At 51.8% G+C, this 12,765-nt stretch overlaps 1 protein-coding gene across 11 annotated transcripts in view; it reads right to left on the bottom strand.

The window, feature by feature from the left end:
- Window positions 1-12,765, bottom strand: part of SMTN (smoothelin) — a 79,502-nt gene that overhangs the window by 35,830 nt on the left and 30,907 nt on the right. For 10 of the 11 annotated variants that reach the window (XM_083717062.1, XM_083717064.1, XM_083717067.1 and 7 more), the window contains exons 7-11: window positions 10,727-10,811; window positions 10,279-10,628; window positions 9,228-9,282; window positions 5,920-6,024; window positions 1,742-2,380 (exon numbers count right to left, since the gene is read on the bottom strand). In XM_083717062.1, the coding sequence (XP_083573188.1) occupies window positions 1,742-2,380; window positions 5,920-6,024; window positions 9,228-9,282; window positions 10,279-10,628; window positions 10,727-10,811 (1,234 nt within the window). Of the gene's footprint in view, window positions 1-1,741; window positions 2,381-5,919; window positions 6,025-9,227; window positions 9,283-10,278; window positions 10,629-10,726; window positions 10,812-11,268; window positions 11,505-12,765 lie in introns of those variants that run through there. The other variant, XM_083717060.1, reaches the window with a different exon arrangement.

Here is a 12,765-nt window from a genome sequence, read left to right as displayed (position 1 = left end):
AAACCCAGACAGATGGGCGGGGTAATAATAATAATAATAATAATAATAATAATAATAATAATAATAATAATAATAATTGCATGCAGAAGTTCCCAAGTTCAGTCCCCGCCAGGATCTCCTGAGACTGCTAGAAATGATTCCTACTTGAAATAGCTGCTGCAGAACAGACAAGCGTCCTGATTCAATATTAGGCAGCTTCCTATTTAATTCAGCTCTTTAAAAAAAACCAAACAAAAACCCTGGGGACTAAAATCTTAATTTATCCTCAAGAGAAGGGCTGTAAACTCTGCGGCAGATTATCTGCTTGCTTTGCATGCAGAAGGTCGCAGGTTCAATTCCGGCAGCCCCTCCAGGCGGGGCTGGGAATGTCCCCTGCCTGAAAACCCCGGGAGAGCTGCTGCCAGTCAGTGCAGACAATGCTGAGCTGGATGGGCCAACAGTGTAAGGCAGTTTGCTGGATTACCTATGCAACCCGCAGCTGCAAATTCCCACTAGCCAGAGGAGAAGCCACCGTTGCCCAAATCTCTAGCCTTTTAAACCTTATGGATAACAGATATATTCCCTTATAAAGGGGCAGTGGCAACCTGGGAGCAACTAGGAGAGGAGAGTGCTTTAAGTCCCCGCAACAAAATGCAATTTTGCAGAATAGAGGGTTGTAGCTTCATGCAAAAAGCACTGGCAGAAGGTCCTGGGTTCAGCCTCTCCAGGTTGGGCTGGAAAGGATTCCCTGCAGAGCCATTGCTGCCAGTCAGTGAAGGCAACACTGACCTAGATGGACCAACATTCTGACTTGCGCTGCACGAAGTAACTCTGGAAGGTGGTTTCTGGTGCAAAGCAGCGCTTGCAACTCTGCAGGAGGAGACAAGCCTCTGCCGGCAAAGCAGAGGCTGCCATTTCCATGCAGGCTCATGGCATTTTGTCCCAATTTCTCTGAAGATTTTCGACTCTCCCTGCAGAAGGTTTGCCAGACCAAACTACACCCACCCACCCAAGTCTGTCCTGCAATTTCATATTTTGGGGACAAATCGGCTGGCATTTTGTGGGCAAAGGCTCTGAGCTTTTATGCGTGCAGAAAAGGGAGAAATTCAACAAGCAGGTAGTGCCACAGACAGAGAAAGATGCTTCTCTGGGCAGAACTTTAATCAGGGGAGAAATCCACAAGGTGCAAAACATGCATTCTCTGCCCTTCCTGCCGTCCTGGAAATTCCACTCCTTTCGGCAAAATTCTCCTCACTTGCCTTGAAGGTTCCTACAAGACCAGATCCACTTCAAAAGTCACTTTATGGGATGTCTGGTGGCAATTGTGCCATCATGGAATAGTTAGAGTGTCCGACTAGAACCCGGGAGGGATTGAGGTTCGAATCCACACTCAACCAGGTGAAACTCACTGGGCAACTCTGGGTCAGTCACGATCTCTCAGCCTGACCTACCTCACAGGGTTGTTGTGAGAACGGAAGGAGAACCACGTGCGCTGCCTTGAGCTCTTTGCAGGAAAGAAATGTAGCAAATAAACGATTCTGTCCAAAAGGAGCCAAACCGAGAAGAAGCAGAATCACAGAGTGGGAGGCAGGGACCTCATGGGTTGTCTAGTCTGACCCACTGCGATGCAGCAATTACCACGAACAAATTGGTGCTCTCCCTACAGAACTTCCGCAGAGCAGGCAAGAAGTGCCTATAAGACACTCTTGCCCCCGCACCAACTTCCGAGGGCGCCGGACGGTAACGCAAATGCACAACTCACCTGCCCGCTGGTTCCCTGGGGTCCCCACGATCTGGCTCCTGAGGGGCTGGCTGCGGCCATCCTTGATCTCGATGGTGAAGAGGGTCTTCATCTCGTCGCTGGGCTCGGCAGCGCTGAGGTTGCGCGCCCGGGCTGGCAGAGGGCTGCGGGAGGAGGAAGAGCTCAACGGGGGGACATGGGGCTCCTTTGAGCCGGAGGAGCTCCCCGGAGTGTTTTCAGCAGAGGGGCGGGCAGGTGCCCACTTGCTCCCCTGCCATTGGCCAGCCTGGCTCCGCCCCCGGGGGCCGGCCACCTCTTTAGGGCCGGCTGGACTCTCGGCAGGAGGCCTCACTGTCCCGGTCTTTGCCTGGATGGCGGAGGGCTTGGCCGGCTGCTGCTCCTCTGTACCCCTGCTGGCATCCTGGAGGGTACGACTGGCAGCGCCACTGCTGCCACCCCGTGCCCCAACAGGTAAGTCTCCTGCACGCGGGGGGTTCAGGAGCTGTTGCTGCTGCTGCAGGATCCGGGCACCTTTGCCCACACTCTCCACCTTCCGGGGGGTGGCGGCAGAGCCCGCCGGCTTGGGGGGCTCCGAGCTGAACTTTCGTGCGCGGTCCAGCACAGAGCCGGATCGCTGGAAGGGTTGATCCCGCCGGGAATCTGCAAGACAGAGAGAGGGAACAGAGGAGAGTTTATGCATCACCCAGCTGGGAATCTGGCCAAGAACGCTTCTGAGCTCCTCCCAGAGTTTATACGCACTTAAAACAATAACAGAAGGAGCTTCGCCAGCACAGACAGTGTGAGGGGCTCCCAGAGTCCTTCCCTCTGGAAGGAAGATCAAAGTTAGGAAGCTCAAAATCCCCAGCTTGTCAAAGAAACAGATTTGGAAGGGACCCCAAGGATCATTTAATCCAGTGTTTCCTAAACTTTGTTCTCCAGCCTTTTTCAGACTACAATTCCCATCAGCCCTGACCACTGGTCCTGCTAGCTAGGGATGATGGGAGTTGTAGTCCATAAACAGCTGGAAATGAAAGTTTGGGAAACTTGCATTTTCCCAAATTCTAGCCCTACGCCCAGCAATGCAGGAATGTGCAGCTGGCGATCGAACAGGCAACCTTGGTTTTATCAGCACCGCGCACCAGCCAACTAAATAACCACATTTCCACCACACGTCTTAAAAGGGCATTGGGTGTTGCTCAGCAGGGCGGTTCATAAGAAACTTTTTTTTTAATGCCTGCTCCAAAGGTCTTGTCTTACTACACTAGGGATTATATAGCTATATCTGAAATTTCATGCATATCAGTTAATATCTTGAGCCTCCCCCACAAAAACAGCTGTTTACTTGGCCGTTTTCCTATGTTGTAAAGGCTGAAATTTCAATTCAATTCAAGTTTTTTATGAACCGCCCAATTGATCAGCCAAAGGCCAGGTGAAAGAGGAACATTTTTGCCTAAGGGTTATAATGAAGGTACCAGGCGAACTTCCCTGGGGAGAGTATTCCACAGACAGGGAGCCACTGCAGAGAAGGCCCCGTTCTCGTGTTGCCACCCTCCAGACCTCTGGAGGAGGCGGCACGTGAGGAAGGGCCTCAGAAGATGATCTCATGGTCCAGGTAGGTTCATATGGAAAGAGGTTCATATGGAAAGAGGCGAACCCTCCTCACACCACCCCAGCAAAGAAACACTGCCCACTCCATTTAGCCACATGTACAAGCTGAGAAAATCCAAAAGACTCACTCATGCAGCCTTCCCCAACCTGATGCCCTCCAGATGTTTCAAACTACAACTTGGCTGTGCTGGCTAAGGCTGAGAGATGTTGTAATCTATTCCCACTCTTTGGAACTCCCTGCCAATTGATATTAGACAGTGTCTTCACTGCACTCTTTGTGGTGTCTGCTACAAAAAAAATGGTTTAGGCAAACCCTATTCAGACATATAAAATGCTGACAGGTGTTTTGATTGGAGGGGGAAGTTTATCAGTGATGTTAATTATTTTTCTGAAGGTTTTAAATAGTTGTTTCTATCTTTTCTTTTACTGATGATTCCCTTGTTTATTTTTTTTTAATAAGCTGCTTTGAGGGTTATTCTTTTATTTTCTACAATCCAGCAGTATACACAATTTATTAACTAAAATAAGCACTATGTACTATTAAGATGACTATGTACTATTAATGACCTTTTGTCATTTTCTGTGTTGTTGTTAACGTTTTGTAAAGCTATTTTTACTCCATTTTCTAACATTTACTTAAGCAAAATATATATATGCTGCTTGATTGTTGGAAAACCTCTTGGTGGTTTGCAAATATATAAAAGAAAACTTTTTTTTTAAAAAAAAGCTCAATTTAAAAACAGGTATAAAAAGGTAAAGGACCCCTGACAGTTAAGTCCAGTCGCAGATGACTCTGCGGTTGTGGCGCTCATCTCACTTTCAGGCCAAGGGAGCCGGCGTTTGTCCACAGCCAGTTTTTCTGGGTCATGTGGCCAGCATGACTAAGCCGCTTCTGGTGCAACGGAACACCAAAACCAGAGCAGAGAATGGAAATGCCGTTTACCTTCCTGTCGGAGCAGTACCTATTTATCTACTTGCACTGGCATGTTTTCTAACTGCTAGGTTGGCAGGAGCAGGGACCGAGCAACGGGAGCTCACCCAGTCGCGGGGATTTGAACCGCCGACCTTCTGATCGGCAAGCCCAAGAGGCTCAGTGCTTTAGACCACAGCACCTTCCTAAAGAGGGATAAAACACATCTCAGTATCCTGAGTGTCTGGGTAGTCTTGCTTAAACAAACATGCTTCAAGCAGGCATCTAACTGAGTAGAGCAAAAGCATTTGCCTGATGTCCAGGCAGAGAGACCGAAAATGCAGGTCCTATTATACTAATGACCGATTTCTTCTGTGCAGAATGGCCATGGCTCAGTGGAGGCGCTTCTGTTTTGCATGTAAAGTGTCCCAGATTCAAATTCCCAAAAGCTCTAAGTAGGGCTGGGAGAGACCTGAAACACTAGCGAGCTCCTGCTGCCACCCAGTGTAAACGACATGGAGCTAGATGGGGTGACGAGGGGACTCAGTATAAAGGCAGCTTCCTGTGTTCCTGTTTAAAAAGGCTTAACGGTAAGAGCACTGCTTGGGATGCAGAAGGCCGCAGGTTTGATCCTGAACAGCACCTCCAGAAAACGTCCCCTGCTTGAAACCCTGGAGAGCTGCTGCCAGTCAGTGTCGACACTACTGAGGTAGATGGACCAACAGTCTGACTCGGTATAAAGCAGCTTCGTATATTCCTAAGTCTACTGTTGGGCCTGGAAAGCTCAGTTGGTTAGAGCATGGTGCTGATAACGCCAAGGATGCAGGTTTGATCCCCGTATGGGACTATAGCATATTCCTGCATTGCAGGGGGTTGAACTAGACCAGTGGTTGTCAACCATTTTTGGCCATGCCCCACCTAGGTAAAGGTAAAGAGACCCCTGACCATTAGGTCCAGTCGTGGCCGACTCTGGGGTTGTGGCGCTCATCTTGCTTTATTGGCCAAGGGAGCCGGCATACAGCTTCCGGGTCATGTGGCCAGCATGACTAAGCCGCTTCTAGCGAACCAGAGCAGCGCACGGAAATGCTGTTTACCTTCCCGCCAGAAAGCACTTGACGTGCTTTCGAACTGCTAGGTTGGCAGGAGCAGGGACCGAGCAACAGGAGCTCACCCTGTTGCAGGGATTCGAACCGCCAACCTTCTGATCGGCAAGTCCTAGGCTCTGTGGTTTAACCCACAGCACCACCTGCATCCCATGCCCCACCTAAGCTTCTCTAAAATCCTGATCCCCCCCCACCAATGACATATAATTCTTTTCTTATTCACATTGGTCTAAACAAGCTTCCAAATTGCTCCCCCTTAAAAATCAAATTCCCCCACCCCCCTTGTGTTGCGTGTGCCCCATGTTGGGAACCATGGGGCTAGATGATTCTCAGGGTCCCTTCCCACTCTACGTTTCTATGATTCTAAGGCAGCTTCCTTTGAAAGGCATAATAAAAATTAAAATAATGCAAAACACCTGGGAGGGGGCTGAAACAAAACCCACACAATGCCATCTCTGGCACCAAGGTTCCCCCGTCCTGTTAGATAAGTAGCAACTATGCCACAGAGAGAGAGAGAGAATGAACATCCCCCTAACACAGCCATGAAGCAATCCGTTGCTAGGCCAGACGGTTGTTACCTGTGCTGGTTGCCTGGCGTGGCGTCGGTTGTGTGGTTTCACCGCAGCGGGCATCTGGAGGGGCAGGGGTCTGGGGGGCGGCACTGGATGGAGCTGCTGAGGAAACTGTCGGGGGGGGGGGGGGGGGAGAGAAATGAAGCTATGTTAAATGAATGGTTCTGAAGCTTCTCAAGGGCTTAGATCAGTGGTTCTGATGCCCGCCCCCCCGTGACATATAATTCTTATTATTCAAAAAGTGAACTCCTATTCACGTGGAGGAAGCCTAAAAGGCCATTCACTGTTAATAGCTCTTTCTCGAATTGCCCCCCTGTGGGGCATGTGCCCCACATTGGGAACCATGGGGCTAGACAAAGGGGTTCTCCAGTGGGGAAGGAGCGTAGATTGGTGGCAGAGCACCTGCTTGGAATGCAGAAGGTCCCAGGTGAAACCCCAATGGCCCCTCCAGGCATCTCCATTGGAGAGCTGCTGCCAGTCAGTGTCGAGAACACCAAGCTGAATTTTCCCAGCCCTGCCCAGAGATGCTGAACCTGAGACCTACTTATGCACAAAGCAGGCACCATCTGTCACTGAGCTTCTAGCACCTTCTGCTTAAAAAAGAGCTAAGACTCTAGTCCTCACTGTTCTGGATAAAAGGCCAGATTGAAGTGGAATGTGATAATAATAATAATAATAATAATAATAATAATAATAATAATAATAATAATATATTTTTTTATCCCACCCTCCCCAGCCGAAGCCGGGCTCAGAGCAGCTAACAACAATAAAAATAACACAGTTTACATAAAATCACAATCAATTAATTAAAATACATTCTAAAATCAATTCATTCTAAAATCAATGTAGGAAGCTGCCTTATACCAAGTCAGGCAATTGGGTCCATCTAGCACAGTACTGTCCACTCGGACTGGCAGCAGCTCTCCAGCGATTCAGGCAGGGGTCTTTTCTCAGCCGGAGGATTAAATCAGGACCTTGCGCAGGCAAGGCTGATGTCCTGTCACTCAGTTACAGCCATAATAATAGCTGCGAAGGGGGATGATGGTGCCTGGCCTTAATAGATGATAATGATGCAAAAAGTCTTCAAAAACATGGGATAGCAGGACAGCCTGTCCCAGTTCCCCACTGGTAAGAATTCTCGTTGCCAGGAGTTCCCATTCCTTGTGTGTGTGTTTTTGTTGTGCAAGAAGAGGCACAACTTCTGCCCTGTGGCTGAACTTTGGGGCCAGAGGAAAGGACGACTCTTCATAATTATTCCTTTCCGACTGTTATTAAGCACTGGATTTACGATTCGCCCTCCCTCCCGAAAGATCCCAGGGTGATGAACTGCAGAAGAGCAACAAAAGACGTCAATGTGTTTTTTTATTTTTTAAAAAACCACCTCTCGTCGGTTTCCGCAGCCGGCCTTGCCAAACTCTTGGGAGTCTCTGCACCCTTCGGGAAAGTTAAGAAGGCGAGAGGGGCGACAAGGAACGTGACCGAAGATTGGAGATTCAGTCAAAGTGGTGGGAGAATATGTTTGCAAAAGGGGGGCCCTGGAGTCTCCTCAATCTGCCAGGGAACAAGGGGGGGGCAGGGAGGAGAGAGAGACTGGGACAGAGCAAAACCCAGAGGAGAAAGGAAGACGGGATGGGGGGGGGGGAGAAGGCAGCTGAGGATGGAGCGAGGAGCCGTTCCTGACCTTATTGGGAGAAGGAATGCAAGAGGTCCAGTTTGGCGGAGCAACAGATTCCCTTTCATGGCCCTTGGAGGAAGCCTTAGACGCTGCCTGGCAGAAGGGGGAAAGGCAGGGAGGGGATGCAAGGACAACCGCAGAGAGAGGCCCAGGGCCCAAAACAAGGGGGCATGTCTCCCTGGGCCAGGGCAGACCCCGGACTCCCTTTGCAGCAGATCCGGGTCAAGGGGCCTGACCCCGTCTTTGTGGAGTCTGACAGAGGATGGGGCAGGGGTGGCCGGAGTTTTTCCAAAATTGCAGCTGGGGTGAAGAGAGGACATGGTCTAAGGCTTGGGCAAGGATGTTGCCGGGATTAAAGGCTAGATGGGGCGTCTCCAGCCAGATGGGCGGGGGTATAAATGACAAATTATTAAATTATTATTATTATCTCTCCTGGGGCTTGCGCTCAACTCTCGTAAGCGACGCCGCGCCGTCAAGGCCAGCCTGTGGCCAGAGAGCTCTGGGGTGCCTGAGAGGGTCTGCTTCACACACACACACACACACACCGTGATTCCAGGCACGGGTAGGGTTTCTAGAAAGGAAGGTGTGGGCTGCCGGTTGGGGCTAGTGGGAGTACATGCACGACAAACACATAGCTCTCTTTCGGCAGAAGGGAAAGGACGCCACTCCGGGATGGAACACAGTTCAGCGGTAATGCATCCGTTTTGCATGCAAAAGGTTCCAGGTTCGATCCCCGATGACATATCCGGGTACGGTTGTGAATCCCTGGAGGGCTGCTGCAGGTCGGTGGAGGCAGCACTGGCCTAGGTGGACCACTGGCCGGGCATCTAATTTGCGTGCAAAAGGTGCCTGGCTCAATCCCCAGAGGCATCTACAGGTAGGGCAGGAAGAGGCCCTGGTCTGAAACTCCGGGAAGCTGCTGCCAGTCAGTGTTGACAGTACTGAGCTAGATGGACTTAACATAAAGCAGCTTCCTATGATAAGAGGGAAGGTCATAGGTCAGCAGTAGAGGATCTGCTTTGCATGCAGAATGTCGCAGGTTGAATTCCCAAGATCTCCAGGCAGGGCTGGGAAACGCAGGCGGTTGGTGTAGATCAGGCATCCCCAAACTCGGCCCTCCAGATGTTTTTTGGGACTACAACTCCCATCATCCCTGACCACTGGTCCTGTTAGCTAGGGATGATGGGAGGTGTAGTCCCAAAAAACATCTGAAGGACCAAGTTTGGGGGTGCCTGGTGTAGATAGAAAATACTGAGCCAGACTGACCAAGTTTCTGGCTCAAGTATGGCGAAGGGCCACCAGCTCAGCCGCAGCGCATCTGTTAGCGCATCTGTTCTGCATTCAGAAGGTGCCGGGTTCACTGCCATGCAACATCTCCAGTTAGGACTGGAAAGGAAATATCCCTGTCCAAAAAGCACTGGAGGGCTGCTGCCGGTCAGTGTAGACAACACTGAGCTAGATGGAGCAAGGGCCTACAATTCCCCAGCCGCACTGGCTGCGGCTAACAGCATATCTAGTGCAGGCTGACCCACAGCATCCCAAAGGCAGCCCCCCTCTTAATGGGCTCAGCACCCCCAGTGCAACCCAGCACCCATCAACCAATGTCCACCAGCCTGTTATGCTTGGCTCAAGACCTTACCGCTTTCTCTGCTGTCCACGACACCCGCTTCCTGCTCGGGGGCTTGAGGTGCATCCTGCGGGAGGTTGGAGAGAAAACAGGGTAAAAATCGAACCCATTGCCCAGCCACGCAGGTTGGCAGATCTCAGAAGAGCAGCCAGAATTCACCCCACCAGATCTGTGTCTGCCCCTCTCTTCCTCACGGGCCAAATTTTGCCTGAGGCAGGTCCCACCCACCTGCTGATCACCCAATTTGTTGCCTTTACAGTGGTACCTCAGTTTACGAACTCAATCCGTTCCGGAAGTCCGTTCTTAAACCAAAACCGTTCTTAAACCGAGGTGCGCTTTCCCTAATGAGGCCTCCCGCCGCCGGTGTCCTTCCACCATTCGGATTCCGTTCTTAGACCGAGGTAAAGTTCTCAAACCGGGGACACTACTTCCGGTTTTGCAGAGTTCGTAAACAGGGCTGTTCTTAAACCAAAGTACCGCTGTACAGTGGTACCTCTGGTTAAGAACTTAATTCGTTCCTGAGGTCCATTCTGAACCTGAAACTGTTCTTAACCTGAAGCACCACTTTAGCTAATGGGGCCTCCCACTGCTGCTGCCACGCCGCCGGAGCACGATTTCTGTTCTCATTCTGAAGCAAAGTTCTTAACCCAAGGTACTATTTCTGGGTTAGCAGAGTCTGTAACCTGAAGCGTCTGTAACCCGAGGTACCACTGTACTAGGCAGAAGGGCAAATGATGCCTTCTTCCCTCTCTACCAGCCACACCCCTCGCCCCAAGGGCACACAGCACCTCACGTGCACCCTGAAAGTTCCTGCTTGTCTAAAAAGTGTCCTCGAACCCTCAAAATGAAGGATGGAGAGCTGTATAGAAACTACCCGACTGCACAGAGGTAAAATGTTCATTCGTTGCCCCACCCACTTTGACCCCTGACCTCTCGCATCTCCAGCATGCGGCCCCTGGAAAGCTGCCCAGAAGGGAATGTGGCCCTTAGGTGGCAAACCTCTCCCCACACCTGCACTATTCATCCCCTTCCTGTGAGGTTAGGGGGAATGGCGCCCACATACCTGTTCTCTCGGAGTCTCTTCGCTCGGTAATTTCGCGGAAGCCTCCTCTTCCTGGGAGGAATCGCTCGCCACGCTTGGAGCATCTGGCTGCCCTTGCGGAGGCTGGCTGGAAGCGGACCCTCCTTCGGGAGCCCTCAACCCCTCGCTGTCTTCTGGAGTGGAAATGCGGCCGGTGCCTGTCTCCTCCTCAGAAGCGGGAGGTGATTCAGTCCTGGAGTCGCTGTCTCGGGAGCTGGCCTCGGCGCTCGACTCTGGATCCGGCCCACTCTCTGACAGCGAGGGTGGCTCGGCGGGTGCTTGGTCAGCGACAGGGTCCAGAAGCAGGAGAGTTCCCACGGGGGTGGAGGAGTCTGCCAGAAAGGATGGATGCGAAGGAAGGTCACGACCAGCGGAAGAGAGAAACCCCACCCCTTAGTTCCCCGACCCTTGATCGCAGAGGTAGACTCACCCGGCATGTCTGCTGGCTTTGCTTCCTGCCGCTGCTGGCTTCGCAGCTCCCGGATCTGGGCCCTGATCAATTCCCGCTCCTGCACCTGAGGAGAGATGAGAGAGAGAAAACGCGGCGTCAGCCAGCATCACTCTGCATATGACTCGGCGACCTCACCTGAGCACACCTGCAGGCACAAACATCCACTCGCATACTGCCACACCCTTTCGATGCCCGATTACAAAAGTAGCTTCCAAAGAATGGGCTTTTAACCCTTACGGGCATCTGTGCATGTGCAGAGTGGCAGCAGCGACCTGCGTTTGCGAGGGCAAGCCCAGAGGCGAGAGGGTTCTGAATCGCCTCGGAATCAAGGATCCAGGTTTTTTTATTTCATTTTTTAAGCAAGGTCTTTATTCACCTGCGGGGAGGTGTCCCCAAATCACCACACAACAGGTCAGGTGTAGCACCTCAGAGAAAGAATCTGAGAGGCAGACAAAGGTTTGGTGACAGCCAGCCGAGGGCAGCATCCAGCAGATGTGTAGACACATACACACACACACAACCTTGTCACACCCATCCAAACGCTCTCATTAGGTCCTGCTCTCCAAAATAAGACGAGTGCCCAAAACTATGGGCCGCTGAAATTAGGGAGCCGATCCCCCTACCACAACGAACAATCAGGCAGAGCGTGCATCTATGTGGGAACGGTTGCTAAGCAACCAGATGCAGCCCCCTCCTCAAAATAATCCATCCATCCAGGTTAACTCTGGGTTGCTAGGCAACCACAGTCCCCGGTCCCCTGACTCTTTTTCAAAGATGCTGAACAGAATGTGGGAATTTGGGCGGGGGGGGGCGCGGAGGGAGGAGAAATTTGAGAGGGGGCTTTGCACCGGGGGGGGGGCAGCAGGGGAGGGACCACCCACACGAAGGTTTGAAGGCAGCCTTCGCCAAGCATCCAGTGGCCTCCAGGTGTTCCTGGACTACAACTTCCACCGGCCACGGTCAGCGCAGCCATTTTTGAACTGCAGCTTCCAACTCGGCTGGGGAGGAGGGTGGGCTGGAGGGAGTTGACGTCCAAAACTACCATAGGCCCCCCACCCACCCACATCCCATGTCTTTTCCAAAAAGCAAACTGGCGGAGGGAGGCAGTGATTTGGTTTGGGGCCACAGCATGTGCCAGTATAAATGGAGAACACGGCTCTCTTTTTAAAAATTCACCATGACAGAATTAGGTGTGTGTGTGTGTGTGTGTGTGTGTGTGTGTGTGTGTACACACACACACACACACACACACACACGCACGCCCATCTTCATGGATTGGAGTTCAAAGTGAGCAAAACCCCACAGAGGGAAGACAAATGTTTCTGCAAGTCCATCTAGGTGGTGGTGGGGGGTGAGTTGGAGGGGGGGTGAGCATGGAGACGCCAGGCATCCGTCATCAGAAACAAGGTTCTAAGCAAGGACCTGGGCTAGACCAAAATCTTCCTCTCTTTTTTTCCCCGGGAGAAAACTGCCATCTAGTGGACAGCCCGCACCACTGCTCGGGAAACCTAAATCGGCAACGCTGCATTTCCCGCAAACCCTGCAGGGCGCGATGCTCACGGGTGAGCCCCGAGTCCTGCCAAACTGAACAAGGACCGAAACGGCAGCAACCAATGGCCCTTCCAAGAGGAACCCCTGCAAACCACACCCCTCGGCTCACCCCAGACCTCCTAGGAGAGGCGCGAGGAATCTGTGGCCCTCCAAGCTAAAACTCCCACCGTCCCTGATCCCATTAGCTGTGCAACAACACCTGGACAGCCACAGTTCAGGTTCGGTCGCCAATGGCATCTCTACGTAGGGCAGGCAGAAAATAGATGCCTAGAATCCAAGAGATCTGCTGCTGCTGCCAGTCAGTGTAGGCAATATTGAGATGGATGGATCAGGGGATTTGACTACATCTAAGGCAGCTTCCCGGCAGGGACATAGCTAGGGGGTGGCGAGGAAGGCTCCCACCAGGGGTGCAGGTGGGTGGGGGCGCAAAATCGGCTTTAAAATATGTCCATAAATATGTCTATAAA

This window comes from Podarcis gaigeae, assembly GCF_964106915.1.
Source record: "Podarcis gaigeae genome assembly, chromosome: 16".
In the NCBI taxonomy this organism is placed as follows: Eukaryota; Metazoa; Chordata; class Lepidosauria; order Squamata; family Lacertidae; genus Podarcis; species Podarcis gaigeae.
The sequence above is the reverse complement of the archived record's forward strand: the minus strand, read 5'-3'. Positions and strand labels throughout refer to the sequence as shown.